This window comes from Solanum stenotomum, chromosome 11 (genome assembly GCF_019186545.1).
Source record: "Solanum stenotomum isolate F172 chromosome 11, ASM1918654v1, whole genome shotgun sequence".
NCBI classification, from domain to species: domain Eukaryota; kingdom Viridiplantae; phylum Streptophyta; class Magnoliopsida; order Solanales; family Solanaceae; genus Solanum; species Solanum stenotomum.
Window position 1 is genome coordinate 6,632,271 of NC_064292.1, and position 23,889 is coordinate 6,656,159.

General features: G+C 28.7%; 3 protein-coding genes and 1 non-coding gene across 4 annotated transcripts in view; 2 read left to right on the forward strand and 2 right to left on the reverse strand.

Moving 5' to 3' along the window:
• The window catches only part of LOC125843569 (uncharacterized), a 224,888-nt gene that overhangs the window by 110,070 nt on the left and 90,929 nt on the right, over positions 1-23,889 (reverse strand). The gene's annotated exons all lie outside the window — the stretch shown is intronic.
• LOC125843556 (arogenate dehydratase 3) lies at positions 5,931-7,562 on the forward strand. Its single transcript, XM_049522678.1, has one exon. The coding sequence runs from the start codon at positions 6,120-6,122 to the stop codon at positions 7,401-7,403; it is 1,284 nt and encodes a 427-aa protein (XP_049378635.1). The 5' UTR covers positions 5,931-6,119; the 3' UTR covers positions 7,404-7,562.
• TRNAL-AAG (transfer RNA leucine (anticodon AAG)) lies at positions 13,053-13,133 on the reverse strand. The gene has a single exon. It is a non-coding gene; the product is annotated as a tRNA-Leu (tRNA).
• LOC125843568 (putative phytosulfokines 6) lies at positions 19,627-21,379 on the forward strand. The gene is made up of 3 exons (XM_049522694.1): positions 19,627-19,776; positions 20,824-20,900; positions 20,998-21,379. Exons 1-3 carry the CDS (start codon positions 19,680-19,682, stop codon positions 21,118-21,120), a joined length of 297 nt encoding a protein of 98 aa, XP_049378651.1. The 5' UTR covers positions 19,627-19,679; the 3' UTR covers positions 21,121-21,379.

Here is a 23,889-nt window from a genome sequence, read left to right on the forward strand (position 1 = left end):
CCCCCCCCCCCCCCCCCGCGCTAACTCACCATCTATTGTTCTTTCTGAAATTTCCATTTGCTCTTTTGCAGTTTCTGTACTAAAGGTGAATGTTTTGCTATGTGCTGCCATACTTTCACTTTCTAATAGACTTTAAATTCTCTAATTACAGGAACTTCCTCACTTCATTTTGCCACTTTTGCTTAATAGGGAGAATAAAATGAATCAGTCTCCCTATACTATGGGTTTTTGAATGAAGAAGATTCGCTGCTAAGAAGCGAACTCCGATGTCCTCTACATATGATAAACAATGACATATTTTGACTGTATGTATTACATTAGTTAGTATTTGCAGATCGTTCAAATCGACATCATACTGATGTCTGTTGTACATATTGTAAATATATCTAATAATATATATAATATGTGTAATATTATCCATCTGCTGATGACTCTTTTGAAATCAAAGAAGTATACTACTGCAACCATTTACAACCCACTACATTTTACTTCCTTCAATGTTATCATTCATTTCATATTCAACAGGGAATCTATCACTTTTATCATCATTCGTTGAATTTCTTTCTATTTGATACCTAATGGGCATATAAATTTACCTTCAAGGTCTTGCTCATTTTGGGGGATTAGCCATTAGCGACACCCCCCCCGCCTTTAACTGATCATGTATTGTTCTTTCTAAAATTCTCATTTCCTCTTTTGCAAGTGAACATCATACTGATGTCTGTTGTACACATTCTCAATATATCTAATAGTATATAATATATGATATTATCCATCTTCTGCAAAAGTCATCACCCTTGATTCATTAATATTAATATTTTAACAAACATAATATTTTGACTATTGGGCCCGTGCTTGCCATGGGCCTTCCCCATCTAGTATTTATATAAGTAGTGGATATTGGTGGTAATCAAATACTACACTACTAATACCTTTACCTACCCTAAAAGATGTGCTTGAAATTATCAAGAGGAGCCATAACAAAGGCCAAAGAGCCACCACAACCAAACCAATTCTTACATGTGGGGTATAGATAGGGTAGAATATACATCGATTTTCCTTTCAAATTTTGTGAGGTAAAGACATTGTTTTCGCTAAACCTTAATTTAAAAGAAAAGTTTTAAAGCAGATTTGCAAAAGAAAAAAAAAGACGGTAGAAGAGCAAGAGACAAAGCAATGAAACAACATATAGCAATATGCATTGAAAAATAACAGAATGTATTAATACTGAGAAGAGGAGAGGAGGAGGCTCCCTCTCCCACATAAGGTGCAATACGACTCGGCTATCTATTACACTTTTATCCTCATTTTCGACTATTATATCTTTTTATCTAGAATTATGTTATCAATAAACTAAAGTTGATCAATAACCACTAACTTCAAATGTATTATAATTACAATGGTCTTCCTCTTCTTTTTTTTTTCCAATAAATTTCCTATAGTTGTGCAAACTTTTATTAATTATAAGATAAATTATTAATTAACACCATTTTATCATCATCATTAGGAGAGAAAAGGAACAAAGACAGCTCCAATTAAATGCACCACTAAGCTAAGCTTAGATAATTAACTTTCACGCATACAATTTCTTTTGAAAAAAGTCACCGCATGTTGTAATTTTACTTATTTTTTCAAAATAAAACAATACTCATTTTTACATTTAAAACCAGTCCCTGAGCAATTTCTTATATAAAAAAAAGTTCTTCGAAAATGAAACAAAATTCTATAAAAAATAACAATTACACTAAACACATTGAAAATTTAAAAGTATTCCAATAAACATTGAGAAAAATCATCCTATCGCAATATATGGAATCACTCAAATATTAGTTGTAGCGAAGTTATTACTAACTAGTAACTACGAGTGAGAATTTAGTAGGGTTGCATATCGGTCCGTTCGATTCGATTTTATAGTTTATCGATTCGGCTTATTGGTTATCGACTTGTAGACATGCTAAACAGTTGAGAACCATTAAAGTATTGGTTTTTCGGTTATTGATCGTTATTAATTCAGTTATCAGTATATTCATTAAGATTTGACACAAACTATAAATTATTGAAAATCACTTAGAAACATGATGACAAACCAAATAAACCATGCATATGAGTTGATAGATTGCATCTTTCTCAAAAACAACATTAACACATTGTAAAATAACCGTAAGTTTGGGACTGCCAGAAATAAAAATGAAACAACATCCTAAGTCAAGACTTTAAATATCGAATGGTATGAATACAATTTATTAGTTTACTATCAAGTTATCAGTTAACCGGTTAAGAAAAAACTTCAAATCATTAAGAATCGATAACCCGATAATAAGAAAAATCAAAACCATTATCAAAATCGTTAAACCAATAACTCATTATCGATAAACCAACAACTTTTTTTCAATTCAGATTATTGATTTCAATTCAATTTTGAACAACCATAGAATTTAGTAACTTATGTAATAACTTTATGGGGATTTACTTGAATTGCAAGAGAGAAATGATGGATTAGTATTAACTTTGAGCAAGAATAGGAAACACTTTTACTCCTTTACCTTTCTCTTTCTTTTCCCCTTTTTTAAGTTACTCACCTAAAAATAATAGTAGTAATTATACTCATCTATATACACTACGATGTGTGATGGAATTATTAGAATTTCATTATTCTTAATTAGAGATTCAATTAATTTTTATATAAGATATGATATATGAATATAGTATGAGTATAAATGAAAGTGAAATTTCATGTAGTCGATTTTGTCGAATTTGAATTCATCAATAATTTTTCCATAGAAAACACTTTACATCACTTACCTTAAGTTTTGTCAAGATTGCTCGCTCAATGAAAGAGCCTTTTACAAGCGATATTTGCCTTCTTCAGTCATACAATATTGTTAAGAGCCTTTTATAAGCGGTATTTGCCTTCTTCAGTCATGAGATATTATTGGACCATTTATACATTCCAAGATTTTCCACTCCCAACCACACTTCTTTTTAGGTATTTTACTGCGAAAAGAAGATAGAAATAAGAAATTATATTTTTATAGGTACCAAAGATCTAGCTCGTCGCATCGGGTTTATCTAGTGCGGGTTACCTTTCCTATGTGGTTTGCGAGCTATTGCATAGAAGTGGGGGTTTTACCCTGTGCGCACCCAAAGGGTAGCGGCTGCGGGTTTCCCTTGTCATAAAAAAAAGATCTAGTAAATAAATAAAAAAGTAAAAAAAAATGTTAAGTAAACTTTATAACGTTATAATAAACTACCAGACATGATAGCTATTTTGAATTGGACGAATTATCAGAAGAGGATCATTTATTCATAGCAAAAGTATTTAGTTTTAAACATACTTTTATCTCTACAACTTCTGTCACATCTCATGAAATTCCGTCTGCTAAGCTAGCACCTTCAACCTTTTGCGTGAAATGTAGCAAAGAAAAAAAAATTCATAAACCAATCCCAACATCTTCATCCCGTAGAAACTACGAAATCACCCCAAAAACGCCTTCAGCATCCGGGGTTCACCATAACCTTGTAGGATTAATTCTTTCATAGAAATTGTTGGTATCTCATACCTATGAGCGATAGGAATTCCTTTCAACCAAGAGAGTTAATTTTGATATATTATTGAAATGGTTAGCTCTTCTATGATGTCTCGCGAAGATCTTTGATTCAAACCTTCACATAAAGAGGACGATTACACTTTTACTATTCTCTCTGTCCATTTATATTTGTCATGTTGCGCTTTTCAAAAGTCAAGTTGACTAATTTTCAAAGTTAAATTAGATTACATTCATTTAATATTTTAAATAAAAAAATTGGATACTAAAAACTATACCAAAAGTACTATATATTTCGATTTGTTGCATATCAATATGATGAAAAAATACATTGTAAAATGTTAGTCAACGTTATTATCATTTTACTCTAAAAAAAAATTATGACAATTAAAAATGGACAGAGATAGTATCTCAAAATATAGTAACCTCTTTTGATCGGATAGGAATGAATCAAAAAATATTTAATCATCCCATATTAAATGTGAAATTTTGTTTCTTCCCAAAATTTGTACTATTTTATTTATTTCTATTTCTCAATAATATTCTACGATCAAAATAATCGATAAAGTCATGTGAAATAATTTCATAGAAGTTCTTTAGTCTGAATATATAGTTAATCATCCGAAAAAATATTTACTCAAGAGGGAATTCAATGGTTAAACTGAAACCAAAGCTAAATGGTACTTCCTTCGTCTCAATCTATCTGTCTCCTTTCGAATTTCGAAATTTAAACAAGTTTTTCTTAATTATACTTTTTTAATATCATGAATTACCAGTTTATATTCAAATTCATGATCAAATTATATTATTTGATTCTCAAAATTTAAACAATGCTACATAAATTAAGTCAAAAAGGATAAAAAAACAATGGTTATTTCGGGAGTTTGATTTGAAAAATTTATTGGAGGTTGAATCTCCTTCAATTCAACTCCATGTTGATGTAACATAAGTTTGTTGTAGTACAATAGGTAAAGTTTACAAATAATTACTTTTTAAATTTACCGTCTTATAATTTTATAAAAAAAAGTAATATCATAAGACTTTACGTGTTAAATTTAAAATTTAGAAACTGTTATTATTTTTGAAAGATATGACTGAAAAGTGGTTGGTGGAAATGGCGCTATTTCTACGAAATTCGTTTATGCCCATGAATTTCTACTATTAGAGTAGGATAAATTTGAACCTCTTTTAATTATTATATTTCCTTAGTTGGACTAAATCTTACAGATTTTAATTTAATATATAATATAACATAAAAAGAAAAAAAAAAGTGACAATAGTTGTCTACTTGTCTCTATCTTCCTTGAAAGTTGAAAGAAATCACACTACAAATTCACATGGATGTCTACGTAGAAACGTGTGTGTATTTTTATGCATCATATCAACAACTATGTTTTATTATTAGATTTAATAAATGAGTAATATTATTCTTTGTTTCAATTGGGTTATCATAACTTTTTTTAAATTAGTTTTAAAACGAATATTGATTTTTTTTATAATTTTTAATTTTTCATATGATTATTTTCTCTGTTTCTAATTATTTGTTCAAATTTTTTTTTACTTGTTTATTTTGACAAATAAAAAAAAGATTTTTTTTACCTATTATACCATCAATTAATTACTTTGAAAAAAGTAGATATTCTTGAAAATCTTAAATTTTTAATTCATCGACTTCATAGTTAATACGAGTAAAATGGTAAATTCATTATGTCAAACATTGTTTTCTTAATTGGTGTGTCATTTTCAGAAGTGGACAAGTACTTAGGGAAGAGTACATGATATATTTGGCATATCTTTAATTAAGATCATAAAATTTAAAAATCTTTTATTTTCTTAAATTTTATGTCAAGTCAAAAGAAGACAGACAAATTAAAATCTAACAAGTAAAATACCCATCATTTTAGAAACTTGAAAATAATCTTTTAAAAAAAATTACTAGGAAATAATTAGTGATGGAACAACCTTATACTAAGGGGTGTTAAATAGTCGGAAAAAATTCCCTTTATTTTTGTTGTGCCTATTTTAGTTTGTATTGCGACATTTCTTATTTTCTTAAACCCATATGTGTTTATCTTTTTTTATAGTTCGTTCAAAAAATTACTTTATTATAATTAGAAACAATTTAATTTTAATTTTCTCTTTTATTTATGGACACATAAATATGTAAGAATTATTTTAGACTATAACGTTCAAAATTAATTCTTTTAAAATAATATATCAAGTTAAATGATGTCACATAAATAATATCGAGAAAGTAATATTTTTTTTTATTCCAACATGAAATGTAATCTGTTTAAGATTTATGTAATCTTTTGAAGGTGGAAAAAATATTTTCGATTGAACATGAAATTAATAATTAATAAGAGGAAAAAAGTGGTAGGTGTGAGATTGACCAAACCTCCTTCACCCACCCACTCCCCCAATATAAATACCATGTTCATTTCTTTCATTTCTCAGCTTGAATGTTCCCTTAGAACTACAAGCTTCAAATAAATTTCTCTCTTATTATATTTTCATTTTTTCTCAACTACACCCCTAATTTTATAGAGTAATTGCAATTTGCACCCTAGAAAAATGCAATCGCTTACTCCATCATCGTCGGGGATAAATCTCAAATCCTTAATCCGGACGAAGATACAGTCGAATCGGGTTAACCCGAATCGACCGGTTATCAGATGCGTTTACCGGTTTGACGCGGCCAACGCCGCCGTCAACACCGGTACCGCGAATACCAACTCTGCCGGACACGTCGGCGGTTCGAGAGCCGACTGGCAGAGTTCCTGTGCGATTTTAGCAAGTAAAGTTGTGTCGCAGCAGCAGAACGCTGAGAAGAGTGGCGGTGCTGGTAACATCACCGCCGTGAACGGCCATAAGGCGACGATGGATCTCGATCTAGTTCCAATCGATAACCAACCTAAGCCGCTCACCATCACTGACCTCTCCCCAGCGCCGATGCACGGTGCTCAGCTTCGCGTCGCTTACCAAGGTGTACCTGGAGCGTACAGCGAAGCCGCCGCCGGTAAAGCTTATCCGAAATGTGAAGCCATACCTTGTGATCAATTCGAAGTTGCATTCCAAGCCGTTGAACTCTGGATCGCTGACCGTGCAGTTCTCCCCGTTGAAAACTCCCTCGGAGGATCCATTCACAGAAACTATGACCTCCTCCTCCGTCACCGTCTCCACATCGTCGGAGAAGTTCAACTCCCAGTTCACCACTGCCTCTTAGCACTTCCAGGCGTTCGAAAAGAGTATCTCAACAGAGTCATAAGCCATCCACAAGCCTTAGCACAATGTGAGCTCACACTAACAAAACTCGGTTTAAACGTAACTCGAGAAGCTGTTGACGATACCGCCGGCGCTGCCGAATACATAGCTTCCAACAACCTCCGTGACACAGCCGCAATCGCCTCCGCACGCGCCGCCGATCTATACGGTCTCCAGATCTTAGCTGAAGGAATCCAGGACGATTCAAGCAACGTAACTCGTTTCGTTATGCTAGCTCGTGAACCAATAATTCCTCGAACCGATCGTCCATTCAAAACAAGCATCGTCTTCGCACATGATAAAGGAACAAGCGTTCTGTTCAAAGTGTTATCAGCTTTCGCATTCAGAAACATCAGTTTAACGAAGATCGAGTCACGGCCTCACCGGAATCGTCCGATCCGGCTAGTCGACGATGCGAACGTCGGAACGGCGAAGCATTTCGAGTACATGTTCTATGTAGATTTCGAAGCTTCCATGGCAGATGTTAGAGCTCAGAATGCGTTGGCTGAAGTTCAGGAGTTCACGTCGTTTTTGAGGGTTTTGGGAAGTTATCCAATGGATATGACTCCATGGTGTCCTTCTCGTGAAGATTAGCAACCACCCCAACCCCCTTTTACTCCCTACCCCCACCTTAAGAAAAAAAAATTATATTATATTTAATATGTTTTATTTTAGGATTTATATCATAGTTTGAATTACATTTCATAATCTTTGGTAAATGTGTAATTGTTTATACTCATTTTTTTCCCCATATGTGATGAATTTATTTATTTTCTAATTTGATAGTTATTATACTCTTTCTTATGGATCGTCAAAATAAAATTTTAATTTATAATCTTCACTGAAAATTGATATATCTAAATTCTGAACGTGTTATTTTAATTGTCGTACTTTATGATCTAGAAATTCGTTTGGAGTCTATCAGAATCTTCGATCTTAACGTTTGGTGATTGAATTTGTATGACTTAGTTCAATTGTCTCTTTTCTCTTCTTTCTTGTTTTGATTTAATCATCTAATATTTAGTTATTTAATTTGTGTCTTGTGTACCTAGTTTAAGAAAAAACGCTTTCTATAAAAAAAAATTGATATTTTTTTAATTGGTATTACTAGTGCTTTTCAAACAAGTGTAGAAATAGGATCAAATAAAAAGAATATACTTTCTTTTTATTCTTTGAAGTTATAAGATCCAAGATTCAAAGAATTAAAAAATGTGAGAATTTTAGCCTTTAGGTGGCACAAGGGAATCTATTTTTTGGTTAATAATGGTGGTTTCACAATAAAGGGTTACGGAAGAGGTGAACTTACGAATTTTTATTTATGAATTCTGAATCATAATGTTTTTATTACTTCTAACACAATACAATATATGATTTTAGTCAATTTTTACTAGGTTTTGTCTTTCGTATTAATAATTATAATTTGGTCATGAATTATAGTGAGATGGATATGACTCCTTCACTCATGATGAATTTCGAGTTTCAATTTGAGAAAAGTAATTGATAGAAAGCTTTTTTTTATATGGATTTTACATCGTGGAAACTCAAATTAATCAAGATCTTAATTAATCTAACATTTTGTTATGAATGTCCAAATATTTTTAGAAAATCAGATTTGTGTCAAGTTTCAATCTGTGTTTGTTCATACTTCTTGGAAACATATTTCTCTCTTTTTTATAAAAAAAAACACAACCACTCACAAATTCTAAAAACTATCAAAATACCTATAAGTTTGACACAAAATTAACATTTTTATACTGAAATAGATAATATATTATTCTAAAATCATAATATGATATTTTAATAAAAACTACAATAATCCAATTACAAACTACTACAATTCGTTAAATTACAGGAGTTACAAAGATTTACCAGGACAAAATAATAAATACTAATAATTGTATTAACTAATTATTCTATAATAATCTTCTCACATTTTACAAACAACTGATTAGATAATCAAAATAAATAAATAGAAATTAGTTAGAGTCATAAATAGATAATATATATATATATATATATATATATATATATATTTAAAATTTAAAATTGAAAAAAGTAATGGCTGCCTCCTACCCCTCCTTTTTTTTGGGGTGGGGTGGGGGTGTGGGGATTATATTTCCCCAACTTGTGCTCTCAACAACTTTTTCTTGACTTCTTACAAACTTCAACTTCATTGATGTTTCCCCACAAGGCATCTTAATTTCTTTTTCAATCTTTTTTGAGTCAATTCAAAAAAAGATTATTAACTTTATCTACTCAAATATTTTGAACTTCAAAAATCACTTGAAATCATTATAAAGTTATTGCCCATCACATTTATACCATCTAAAATAATTTTATCATGTGATGGAAATATTTATGATTTATTATTTCAATCTCTTTTTTTGGTTACTATCAACACTAATATATAAACATATTACCAAACCATTAGTAGGTCATATAGAGTTTTCATGAAATTAAGTTCCTAACTAAAATTTTGGCTTGGGAAAATAATAAACATAAATTGAGTGCCTAACATCTAACACTATTGATTCTTAATTTTTTTTTTCATTCCCAAAAATTTGGACTCGAAAACTTTGGATTATAAATGAAGGGATCTCAATTTTTCAATTGCAATACTTATTGGTGTCAAAAATTCGTTAAACATACTCACTTCATTTCGTGATAATTAAAATTTTAAAAAGAAATATCATATTCTTTTCTAAATTGATTAAAAAAGAAAGTGACAAAAGAGATGCTCATAATTAAATTATTGACATTGCTACTTTTGCTAGGGCAAAAAGAAAATTGTGGTATTGAGGACCATAGTCTATATAAGCCATTTGTAGACATCCCATTTGATGTAAGGATTTTTTTAAAAATTTTTGTGATGATAAAATTGTCCTTTTTGTTGTGGCATTATCTTTAAAAAGTTATGAACCACGTTGTCCTTTTTGGAGTAGTTTGGTTGGATGTATAATAATATTATTAAATATATAATACATATAGTAATAATTTAATGTTGTTATTAGTTATATTAAAATTATTTTTATACATTATTTGGTTTTATGTATTAAAAATAATATATATTACATAATTTTTTTAAATTATTGATTTACATAAATACTCTTCACAAATACAAGAAAAAAGATGCAAAAAGGTTTGAAAAATAATTATATCTTTAATCATGATGTATGCATTAAAAAAATTTGCATTATTAATTGATGATTTATCATGTATTAGTTATAACTTATATAACCATATAAAGTGTATAATTAAAGATAGGTTGAAACTATGTATCAGACATAATATTAGTATAAATAATATTATACACAAAATCAATACATACATTATTATTTAAAATACATTCTACCAAATAGGGGCGTAGATTTGGTCAATCTTCGTCGAAAAATAATACTGTATATATTAGTAAAATGATACACGATGTAATTAAATAACATATTCTAAACACTCTTGACAGAACAAGGTGTTGTAGCCTAGTGATTTTAGACGCATTGAAAGAACCCTAGAGTGCTATGTGTTCGAATTTCTTTTTGTTTATCAATTTTTTTTTATTTGTGAAATTCTTGACTTCACTATTGCTGTCAAACAATCCCACCTTACAAGTCCCCAAACACTTTATTTTAGATTTTCTTTTCATAATTTGAATATAACTTACACACTATACAATATGTATAAACTGAAAACTTGATTCATTGTATATTTCATCTAAATATTTGAAATTAGGAAGAGAATGGGTTGGTGAACAAAAGTAGTAAAATGTTGTTGAAATAGTAAAAAAAAAATTAAAAATTGACTGTAATTAGAGGCGGAGCTAAGTGGGGGTTCGCGGGTTTGAACGAATCCAGTAGCTTTTTCGTAAACTCTATATTTGTATTAGAAAATTAGATAAATATATGTATGTTAACTTGTGAATCCCATAACAAAACTGATATTAACGACTCAATAATAAGAAAGGGACCATAAAAATATTTTCCACACAAGAATTGTTGATTCGGACTATCAACAAAAGTTTCTCTTTTACCTAACATTTAGAACCCTCACTGTGTAATTAATTATTTAGGAATATTTAAACCTTAATTCTTCTTGTAGGTGGGAAATATAACTTTTCAATGGCTTATGTTATTATCTTTATTTTTTAAATATTAATATTATTATTTACGATGTCATTTATGCATCAACAGTAGGGGTGGGTGGAGTTAACTCATTCGTCGTGAGTTTGGCACAACCAGTAACTTTAAAAATATAGAATTTCCAACTAGTAATTTTAAAAATATAGAATTTCGAGCTTATAAACTTTAAATTTTGACTTTGTCTCTAATTATTTTCAATTGATGTTTCTCATTCTTATACATACGTCTGGCAATTGTAATTTCTTTTTTAAATTCTGTTTGCATGTTGTTAATAATTTTAAGGGATAATAGTATTTTTAATCCTTCAATTATTGAATTTTTTAAATTTTAATCCTTGAAATAGTTAACAAAATATACCTAACCTCGAATTAATCAAAGTATGTAATTTTGATCCCTTAATGTAAGTAATATGTTATATTTAGAATATTTTTTGGATATTTTACAAGCCAATTGATCAAAAATATGTACGCGTTTCAATTAATTAAAGACTAAATATATTTAGTTAAGGACTAAAATAAGAATTTATCGATAACCGAAGATCGAGAGTACTTTTAACCCTAATTTTAGAAGGAAAAAAATATTTCAAATGAAGAACTGTTCACATATAATTATGTTATTAGACAAGGTTAGTTTCTTGTGAACACAACAAAGACTATATAGGAAGATTGGTCCACTTGCTAATTATTAGTATTATATATAAGTTGGTTTAATTGCTAATCTCCCACTAAATATATTTCTCTATTGCTAATCAAAACATTAGAAAATGCTCAATATATTCTGAAATACAGCTGAAAAATTAGATATTTATGACAAGGAATCAACAACCGCTATTCTTTGGCTACGTTTAGGGTAAACTTTGTTTCAGTGTAATAGCCCGCAAAAATCACACCAAAAAGGGAAATCGCTCTAGGTAAATTATGTGCCTTGAGTTCGACTAGGAAAATATGGCAGATGTTGCGACTGACACCCCTCATTGCTCTGCTCAATCAACTCAGTCAATCTTACAAATTATATTATATATTTGAATCAACTCAGTCAATCTTACGGATTATATTATATATTTGAAGTTAGGTCTAAATGATTATAAAGGTATTATTAATATTAGAAAAGAAAGTACATTATGGAGCTAAAACAATTTTTACCTAATTAATTTCCATGAAAATAATATTAGGTCTATTCAAATTGTTGATATGTCTAATCAAATAATATTAGGTCTAATTAATTTCCACCAGTTTTGCCTTTTGTTAATTAAGATATTTCACAACTCACATGAAAGTGACTAGTAAAAAACTATGCGACAGAATTATAAAGCATCTTTTAAAAACATTATTCTTAAGTTATATTCATGTAGAAAAAGAAGAAGATATTAATGTACTATAAAGGACTCAAAGTTAAAATCGGTTACGAAGTCGTATTTATTAGAAATATTTCATTTTTAATGTGAGACTGCTTAATGTGACTCTGAATTTAGTTGGACCACAATATGAGTAATAAGTATCAACGTGGGACTTTTTTATAGGGTTGTAGAAAATCGATAACCCGAATCAAATTTTTTTTATTGATTTAACGATTTTGATTTTTTTATTATCGTGTTATCAATTCTTAACAGTTTGATGTTTTTTCTTAACAGGTTAATCAATAATCCAATAGTAAATTAATAAATTATATTTATACAGTTCGGTATATAAAGTCCTTGACTTAGGATTTAGTTTCATATTTTTATTTCTGGCAAACTTTCAGTTATTCTACAATGTGTTAGCGTTGTTTTTGAGCAAGATACAATCTATCAACTCATGTGCATGGTTTATTTGGTTTGTCACCATGTTCAATCACTTATTTTTTGTGTCAAATCTTAACGGTTAAACCAATAACCAAACCGATAACCACCAATAACCGATAGCCCACTATTTTAATGGTTCTTAACGGTTTAGCATGTCTACAAACTGATAACCGATAAGTCCAACCGATAAACTTCAAAACCAAACTGATACGCAGCCCTACTTTCTAATGTAACTCTAAATTTAGTTGGACTACAATGCAAGTAACAAATATCAAAAAACGGGTGGGAATCCAAAAAAAATATCTAGAAGTTGAAAAAAAGAATATAAAATGTTGAGAGTGGGATTTGAACCCACGCCCTTTCGGACCAGAACCTTAATCTGGCGCCTTAGACCAACTCGGCCATCTCAACATTGGTGTCCATAAAAGTTTTTCTATAAAATTTGTAGTCGAAAAAAATATCATAAAAATATGTCTATTCAATTCTTAAATCAATGATAATTGATACTGAAACGAATAATATATAGTGTCTTGCGTAGAATTTGTGAGTCATCTCATACACGATCATTTACATAGTTCGGAAACACTCTAACATACAAATATAAATTTTAAATTTGATCTTAATTACTATGAAGTCATTTCGTTCATAACTAGGTTATTCTGGAATTACAATCAAAATTATTTTAATTTATAATCCAAAGATTATATACATGTTTATTATTATAAGAAGAAAACTTCAAATGACCATTGACAATTGTCAAGATGTGGTTTAAAGTGTAAACTATGCAAGTGTCTTTTATTTAATTTTATATTTTCATTTTTGGAAAAAAGACACTAATTCCACCATAGTGTGAAGACCATTTTGGCAGACATATATATACACTTTTTATATTTGATGAAATATTGATAAATTGTTGGTGAATCTCTAAACAAGGACACCTTTGCTTCTTTTTTGGCAAGTTCATGGAACTCACTAATTATATTATTTATCGATAAGCTTTTTAGTGAAATAAATAGTATTTTCATTAAGAGGTTTTGGATTCGATTTTTGAATTAAAAAAAATATATTATTAGAAAACGCTTTCTCCTTTAACAAGTCATACGTCAAACAAATCTAAATAAGTCACGACTTCAATATAAAAACTAACCAATTGAAAATCAAATAAAAATCAAATTTCTTCTTAAATTCAAAATTGCCCTTACCTACCACCACTCGTCTGATTAATTCAACTACCCTTCGTGTGCATGACAAAGTATTCCTTTTTAAATTATTGTTTTTTTAAAAAAAAAAATCAAATCAAATAAAAATAAATATAGTTAAGAAGTCTTCTTTCAAGATATATTGTTAACCAAATGAATATTTTACAAAAAAAAATAATAGTTTTTTTACAAAATGAAATAAGAATTATAAAAGAAAAAGTCATTGTTTAACAATTCAAGAGCTTTTTGAAAAAATATTAAGTACAATTTTTTTTGCAATAAAATTGGAAAAAAATAAGAAATCTTGATTATATTAATAGGGACATTTATTTTATTTTATTGAATTTTTATTATTATAGAAGTTGATTATGTAACAAATAATAAATCTTGACTATATTTGATGCTTGGTTGTTGAAGAAAAAGTAGGTGGAAATTAAGTCCACATAGGGGGTGTTGGTTAGAATTTTTCTTATACAAGTTGTACAAGTAACAAGATAAAGAAAATAAACAAAGAAAGTCAAATAAATACTTATTACTATACTATTATGATATACATATCTTATATTTGTTTTAGTTTTGCAAACTCAAGAATTCTACATTTACATGAGTGACCGTTTCTTTCTTTTCTCATTTTTTTTTATTTTATAACCAAGTTGATTTTTCTTTTTATTTCATACTAGTTCTTATATAATATATTACTAGCTCTTATATAATATTATTATATACATAAACCATTTCCAAAAGGAAAGAAAAAAAAAGAAATATAAAATGATTATTTTTTAAATAAAAAAGGAGAGGAAATAAGTGGTAATTTGCACTAGTAATCACTTTTAGGATTTTTATTTAAAATATGATCACTATTTGCAGTATATCCTTCAAATTTGTGTATACATGTCTAAAGTTTAAACTTATCTCGTCCCAAAGCCCATCTTTCGACTCATTATCACAATGCACCCGAGCTAGGGGCACAATTAGGGCCATACGAAATCGAATTGAAATCGATAATCTGAATCAAAAAAAAGTTATTGATTTATCAGTAATAGGTTATTAATTTAACTGTTTTAATTTTTTTTACTATCGAGTTATTAGTTCTTAACGGTTTGAGAATCGATATTCCAATAGTAAATTAATAAATTATATTTATACCATTCAGTAAATAAAGTCCTTGACTTAAGATTTAGTTTCATATTTTTATATCTAGCAGTCTCAAACTTTTGGTTATTCTACAATGTTTTAGTGTTATTTTTGAGCAAGATACAATCTATCAACTCATGTGCATTGTTTATTTGACTTGTCACCGTGTTTTTAAGTGATTTTCAATAATTTATTTTTTGTGTCAAATCTTAGCAGTTAAACCGATAATGATCGATAATCGATAAGTAAATATCTTAATGGTTCTTAACAAATTTAGCATGTCTACAAATCGATAACCGACAAGTCAAACCGATAAATTTCAAAACCGACCTGAAACTGACTGATACACAACTCTAGGCACAATCCAAATATCTTTTACTAGAAAATTATATTGTATGTATAAGGTTCAAATTACTTTTTATGTATATATAATAAATATTTAAATTTCTTAATTTTTCCATATGTTCATTCCTTTATATTTCAAACCCCCTTAGTGAAATTTTTTACTCCGCCACTAATCACTAGCTCAGAGTCAATTTCAGCCCAAATCATAACCCAAAAAAGGATATGGGCTCATGAAGTCCAATCCAAACAAAATGGCACCATATGTCCTTTTTCAAGTCATTCTTTATATTTTGACCACTTTTGGAAATTTTTGCATATATAGACTTGACAGTAAATGACTAGTATCTAATTACATTTTTCTCCTCCTCCTCCTTTTTTTTTTTATTTGAAAATAATTATATAATATTGACTCACGGTGTAAATTTATCTTTGTTTAAATTTCTTTAGTATAAAGTACATAATATATTTGGGGATAATTACATCCTATTTCAAAAGTTTCCCCAATTACGAAAATTTTGAATTTTTCATTGCTCTCGAATACATTCTTTGGTTGTTTGATACATTACTTAATGGGAGGGATGTATCCGAGAGAAATTTTTGCATTTTTTTAATAATATAGAATTTTAGATATTGTGATATCTTAAGTCATATATTTATGTAATTTTTTCATTTCTTTAGTGAAACAACTTAACAAGGAGGGTTCGAACTCAGCCCATGGGGTCAGCTCAAATGGACTATTAGTAGAGCTCAATAATTTTGTAATATCTTTACTTACTCCTTTTGCTTCTATTGATGAGATTTTTAGTCCGTAAATCGCTAATCAAAATAATAATCGATAATATACATTACACACATAATATAGCTATTTTACACATAATTAGTATAATTTTTTTTGTATATATAGTAGTTATTTTTTTGTAAGCAGCTATATATGTAAGTTTCCCTTTATTGATACCTTCATAAAATGGCGATCAAAGTCAAATTAACAAACAATTACACGATTTATAATCCATGTTATACATTAGTGTTAGGGAATTGGGCGTAGGTTCTTCGAAATTCAGTAATTTTTACATACATTATGTATTTAATTGAGAAATTTATTAAATATTTGTTGAAAATTTAATAACAGAGTAAGCTTTTGGTCCAACGATAAAAATAAAACTTACTTAAGTTTTATTGTCTTTCTCAATGAGAGTTCAATTCCCCATGGACACTTATGATAAAATATTTTTAAACATTTAAAATCGCTAAAAAATCACACTTTTAAGTTTTGAATCCGCCCTTTTTCATAATCTTTGTACCTTTTTTATATTTCTTTTTCCTCTCAAAAATGTTGGAATTCACAAATAGATATGACCTTAATTACTTTTTGAAAAGTAAACATAGCATTTGATCAATCAAACATGGGGTATCTAAATCTTTCCATATATATGGAGTGAGATTATTTCTCCTAAAAAAATACCCCATTCATTATTGCCTATTCCATTATGTGTCAATCAAACATGAATTTTCATGTTAAAAAAATTGAACTTGAAAGTTGCTAGATGATTACATGTGGCATGCAAGAATAAATTTCCCAATTCATTCATGAATAATAATTCAAGGGCGTGAAGCGAGTACTTCTAGCTGCTTCGCCTGCTTCTTATTATGGTGGCTATGTTTTTGTGGCGAAAATGAATGAAAAGCGAGATGAGCGTGCTATTTTCAAATCGATTGGTCTTATTACAGAATCCACAGTTTAGAAAGTAGCCCTAGACAGATCATTGCTAAGAGGAGAACTGGGAATTTCTTGCTAATCAAGTGCTCATCGTATTATAATGATTATTCCGACGTCAGAACAGACGGGACTACCAATCCTAGAAGAGTATCCTATAAAGTATACACAACTTTGATTTTCTAATTTTACGTATTGCCAACTTTGGACTATAAAATAAGTACAAACTTTTAGAATATGCAACTTTGATGCCAAAGATCTTAGCCTCCACAACCACCAAGTAATATACTAAATAATGGCATAAAGTTTTAGTGCATTTTCTTTAAGGAACACAAACCGTTAGTGGCACTATGTTTGATAGTGTAATGAATTTATATTGTTATTATAATTTTATAGGTATAACATGTTAGTATTTGTTCCATAAATAAATAAAAGATTATTGTCTCTGATAACTTAAATTTTAGATGAGATGTTTGTAATTTAATATAAAATTTAGAGCAGGTCTTATGGTTCCAGTCTCATCGGTAATTATTATAGATAGATTAAAATTGGACACATACGATTATACTTAGGAAAACAAAGGAAATTTTATTTTGTATATTTGGTAGATAACATTTCCATATATATATATACCCTAAAAATAGATTTATTCGTTGGAACAAACTATGTATAAATTAGGAGGCTATTTTGTGAATACAAGTAAGGTTTTTTCCCGGCTGATTATATCATAATGGTACACGTGTTTTTGGGGAAAAAAACTTGTATAAACTTAATCCAAAATGAATAATATCACACTATATTAAGCACATTTTTACCAGCATTGTATTCCATCAACTAGTGCTAAGAGATTTTTTATTTTTTATTTAAAAGGCACTCGTCTTAGTCTGTTTGGATGGGCTTATTGTTTTTAACTTATAAGTTAAAAGCCATAATTACAATTTTTAACTAATAACTTTTGATTTATTTTTATCTTTTTAACTTGAAATCGAGTGTAACACTTTTTAAAATTATCTGAACACTCCATAAATGTTTAAAGTCACGTAAAATTAAGTCAATCCAAACAAACTCTTAATCAGCTAAATGTTTTCTTTTAGTTCTAAAATATATTTATATTATTTCTTAGAAATTCTCCCAAAATAAAATACATATATTATTAATGTTTCCAATAGAGTGGATCATGCCAATACTCTTTTGTTGCAATAAATTAAGTAATAATGGGATGATATATGAGTGTCTTGTAAGAAAGCACTCACCATTGAAACCAAACAATTCCTTAAAATAGATATTGTCATGTATGAAGGTGGAATTCCCACCACTTTAATTGGTTGCTTACATGTGGGAAGCAATGTAACTTGGTGCTTGCATAAGTTAAACTCTAGCTAGTTTATTATAAAAATCGTGATGAAGTGATAAATACTTTTTTTGAAAATTCTAAATCATTCATTAGAGATCTTAAATATGAAGTTGTTTATGTTAGAGAGTGTTTTATCTATATATGATATTTCATGATGTGAATCCACATTCAACAAGATTATAATACAAGTATCGAACACCAAGTAATAAAAAAACTTCCATTTCTAGTCTTTTCTAAATTTGAGAGTAAGTTCAGAATCCATAAATTTCCGACCTAGCTCTACTTCTAAACTTAAATAATTGTCATCATTTTTTATTTTTTTTAAACTTCCATTTCTTGTCTTTTCATTCGTAGGCTAAAAAAAGACATCAAAAGTTAATGAAACTTGTCTATAGATAGTGAAAGTTAAAAGTTACTAAAACATGAACAAAATATTAAAGTGTTGTAATGGGAAACAGTTGTTTGCATGTCTAAAAGGTTGACTTGTTGATCTTGTCAGTTGTCACCTATCCTATTCCACTTCCGTCACAAAGTCACTTGACGATAAAAAGAGAAATTTCGAATAACATTTTTCTTTATTCTTAGATACTTCAACGAGTCACTTGAAGCTCTACTCTTCGATTTGCCCCGTGTTGTCTTCCTCTAGTTGCTCACATGACCCAATAACCAATAAGTCGAAAAAGGTTACAGTTATTTATCTTTTTCGTTATTATTAAAGAAAAGACTATCATATATCTTATATTTTTACTTGCAATAGTTATGATCTTTGAAAGAATTGATGATGTCATAAAAAATAAACTATTTTTACATCTAATAACTTTTAAAATATTGCCTACTCTTTTTCTCCCACAAAATAATGAGATATTTGTTTGCCCCTCATGTATGTCGAGAAAATAATAATAATAATAATCTCTTATATTTAAGAATGATTCTTGAACATGATAGAAAATCAAATATCTATATCAATAAATTTTGAATATCGAATTAAAAAAAACACTTGTCACATGACCATGTAGATACAATATATATATACACATACTTGGGCCCACTAAATAATTAATTAAGGTATTTCTATGTCTACAATACCATGGGAATATTAATCCACCTTTTTATATTTATATATACTTGACATACTTCTCCATAACACAACCAGCAAAACCCAACAAAGTTCCTTTTTTCCCTCTCACACACAAATTATTAGAACCAAAAATATGATGAAGCAAAATGTATATTTTCTGCTACTTCTTCTTGTTTCCATGATCATATTTTCACAAGCATCTAGTCGTGTTTTAGCAAACAAACTGCAAGGTAATTAGATGAATAATTTTCATAATTATATGTTTTTTTGTCTATCTAATTAAGTTCCGATTTTTAGAGTTATTTGATATTTGTGTTGATGAGCATATAACATATACTAGATGAATTAAGGGTCGTTTGGTTGTTGGTTTTATTTGAAGGTGAGTTATGCAGGTACTAATTTCTGCATAAGTAATACCATGTTTGGTAGCTGGTTAGGAGGTGAATTGTAAATGTATAAAATTATTATGGTGTTTGGTTTGTAATTTAGAAATCTGCATAACTAATATATACATGTATAAGTTATGACAGAATCTATATATTTATGTATGCAGGATAAAAGATAGAATAATTAATATATGTATAACTAATACATGCATAAAATGATACACAAATTCTTTTATAAATATTCCCTACTTCATGAATATCTGCATAACTCTAATCTAGCTACCAAAAAGAAAGTTGGTTTTCCATGATATAATTATCGTTGAAGTTTTATTACCTAGCTAGTGTATATGTTATGAAATTCCAAGCAATAGCTTTTCTTTTTAAAAACAAATAACACATTATGTCCGAAAAGTGGTCAGTAAACGTTATTTTTAATATGGATTAGTTGACGAAGTCCGCACAAGTTGACTTAAATGCCACCACAAAGAAAATAGTTTAAGTTAAATGCATGCATTCTCATGTTAATAACTTTTACACTATGATCAAATCATTTAAAGTATATATCTATAGATAAGTCTGAGAAATTTGTATTCTTGAAAATAAGATAAATTATCTACTACAGTAGTAAGTGACAAGGGTTTATCAAAAAATAATCTCATTATCCTATAAAAGTAGGAATAAAATCAACGTATATTCTACCATCTTTAGATCCCACTGAATATGTCATTATAGTTATTATATCAGCTAATAGTAAGGATGAATTAGATTGCATGTATAAATTAAAAGTTTCTTGTAACTAAAACTTATAACTAAAGAAATTATATTATATTCTACTTATATTATAAAGCTTGGTTGATGAGTAAATTAAACAAAAGTTTTGAATGATTGCAGTGGAAGAGGAAGCAAAGCTGCCTAAAAGAGCCAATGATGGAGACTCAATTGACAAGATGGGAACTATTAATTTAAATGTAATTTTCTAGCCTTTTTCTTCTTCTAATTATTTCAACTTTCATACTTTTTAGTAATTATATATTTATTGTGTTATTTTCTTGCAATTTTGTGTAGAGGTTGATGGGACTAGAGGAATATTCATGTGAGGATAAAAATGATCAAGAATGTATTAAGAGAAGAGTTCTTGAAGAAGCTCACTTGGACTACATCTACACTCAACACCATAATCACCCTTAATTATTAGAGATTATTACTTTTATATATATATATAGTTCAAGGATTAATTAATATCAAGGCAGCCTTCGAGCGACGCGGATTCGAGCTGTGGAAGCAACCATTAATAGTTATATTGTATTGTATTATGATATAGATTTGTCTACATTACATAAGGCCCTTCCCTGAATCATGTATAAATATCAATTGCTTTGTGTACTAGACAACCCTTTTTAAGAATTAATTAATATGTAGTCTTTTTAATTAATATCACACAATAATGTTTCTGCTTTTTTTCTTCTTCTTTCTAGTGTATTTGTTCTCTCAGAATTATTTTCCACAAAGAGAAAGGACTAATTGGGCTTATGCAATTTCGTTTATTTAGGGATTTTTCGCAAATGGTTACTATAATAAACTTAAGTATGCTCCATAGCTATAATTTGTATATTTATGGGTAATGGGATGTAGCTACAGTTTAAGCTGCCTCGTTTGTATAATTCGCGGGTACGTTTGTATAATTGAGCTAATTTTTTTTTATAAAGTCGAAATAACGAATTTATACAAACACAAAAATCTGAACTTTAAAAAGTTTTACAAAATTACATTATGCAAAAGTTATACAAGTTATATTATACAAATTTTGAATTATATAAACGTGCGAATCATACAAACTCGAAAACCCATCCCACGTAATTATCACTGAATGTGGGTCGCGAATGGTAATTAACTAAAACTATAGCTATGATGACTAATTAAGTAGTATATGATTGCTACCATGTAATTTCCTTAACTTAGTATATAGAATATAGGACTACTTGATTCATATGTAGCCCATGGTTGTTGCCTATAGGGATCATGTTTAGCATATATTTGTTTCATTTTATGTGATATGGTTATTACTTACAAAATTAAAGGAGTTTTATTTTCATTTTACAATAACTTTAAAAGAAATTAAGTAATTAATTATTTGTCACAATTCATCAAGTTCAAAATATAAAGCTATTTTAAATAATTACAAAATATAATTATAGTTTACATTTTTATAATAAATATACGTTAATACATGTATTTTAAAATTGTAGACACAATTTTTGTATACACGCACATATTGTAAGTACGCTATCAGTGTATATACATTTGTATATTTAATGTATCGATGTGTATATATTGATATTGTATGCATGTGCGTATGGTGTATATTCTATAATTTGACCCAAAAAAATACTACTGCATTTTGAAAAAAAAAAGGTATGATTAGTTTTTGCAACAAAAAAAAAAAATCTTGCTTATTTATGAAATTTCCTCCTTGCTATATTCTTGTTTTTCCAATGGGCCGGGAGTGCATGTTGATTGTCTAATGGGCTTATCAAGCTTTAGAAAAAGGGCAAGTTACAAAATTCACATACTTTTAAGGCAAAATTACAATATATTCCTTAAAAGTTTATAATTATAGAAATCTCTCAAACGGATACAATAATATAACCATTGATACATTAATCTGATGTGCGAGATACATTAATAGTTAAGTAAGATACAGTACATTTTATACATGATACACTAATCTAATGTGCGAGATATACTAATCTGATGCGCGAGATACATTAATCTGATGCGCGAGATACACTAATCTGATGCGCGAAATGAGGGATTTGGGAGATTTGTAAAACTTATAGAGGATAATGGTGATAAGTAATCTAAAAGGTGAGATTTCTGTAATTTTTCCTTGGAAAAATAATGTCTTGTTTGTGTAAAAATTGAGTGGGTCGGGCTTGCTACTTTTGGAACGGATTCAAAGTTTAGCCATCGTTTAAAATGCAAAAATAAAAGGAAAAACTACATAAATGGGTCATAAAACTCAAACTAATTACATGTTCATACCATAATACGAAGTAATTCAAGAAATACCCATTCTCTCAAAAAAATTACACTACATACCCACATTCATTAAGGCTGATAATTTTCGCTTAATTGATACTGAATCTGTATCATATACTGTATTGATATTATTAAAGCTGATAATTTCGTTTAACTGATATTAAATCAGTATATATATACTGTATTGGTATCATTAATGTTTCTTATTCAGAAATTACTCATTAGTCAATGATAAAAGCACCAAACTAGCTAATGTGCATATGTTATTCTATAGAAAAACCCCACACTTAATCACTCAAAATGCTAAAAATTAGAAATGCAAGTAATTTATGAATTGCATTTATTAATCAAGATTCAACAAAAAGGAAGATTAAGAGGCTGTTTGGATTAACTTAAAAGTTGGTCAAATATATTTTTAAGTCAGTTTTTAACTATTGGAAGTGTTTGATAAATATTAAAGTATAATAAGTTATGAAGTGTTTGACAATGTAAAAAATGATTTAAAATAAGTCAAAAATTAAAAGTAGGTCTCCCTTTACTTTTTTTATTTTTTGACTTAAAAACTACTTTTTAAGTCAATCCAAACAGACTCTCAAATCTTAACTCTACACCTTTTTAATTATTATTTTGTATTTTAACTATATGTCTTTTATTTTCTAATCTAATTAATAAAAAGAGAGACCTTGATGCAAATTATTAGTTTCATTCCTGAACTATTGATAGCCTTAAAAATATCCCTCTATTTGATTAACTAAACTTAGATACACTTCCGATAAGCAACATTACATAGCAAGTGGTCTCAAACTCTAGTAAAAGTATGAAACTCTTAATAAAAAGCCAAAAGACGTGTTGAAAACACCCCTAAACTTGACAAGAATTTAGGGGTGTATTTCACTCATGTTGCCAGATCGAAAATGT

Coding starts and splice junctions, on each gene's coding strand:
- LOC125843568 (XM_049522694.1), top strand. CDS start 19,680: ATGATGAAGCAAAATGTATATTTTCTGCTACTTCTTCTTGTTTCCATG. Junction 19,777..20,823: donor TTTAGCAAACAAACTGCAAG/GTAATTAGATGA, acceptor GAATGATTGCAG/TGGAAGAGGAAGCAAAGCTG. Junction 20,901..20,997: donor TGGGAACTATTAATTTAAAT/GTAATTTTCTAG, acceptor AATTTTGTGTAG/AGGTTGATGGGACTAGAGGA.
- LOC125843556 (XM_049522678.1), top strand. CDS start 6,120: ATGCAATCGCTTACTCCATCATCGTCGGGGATAAATCTCAAATCCTTA.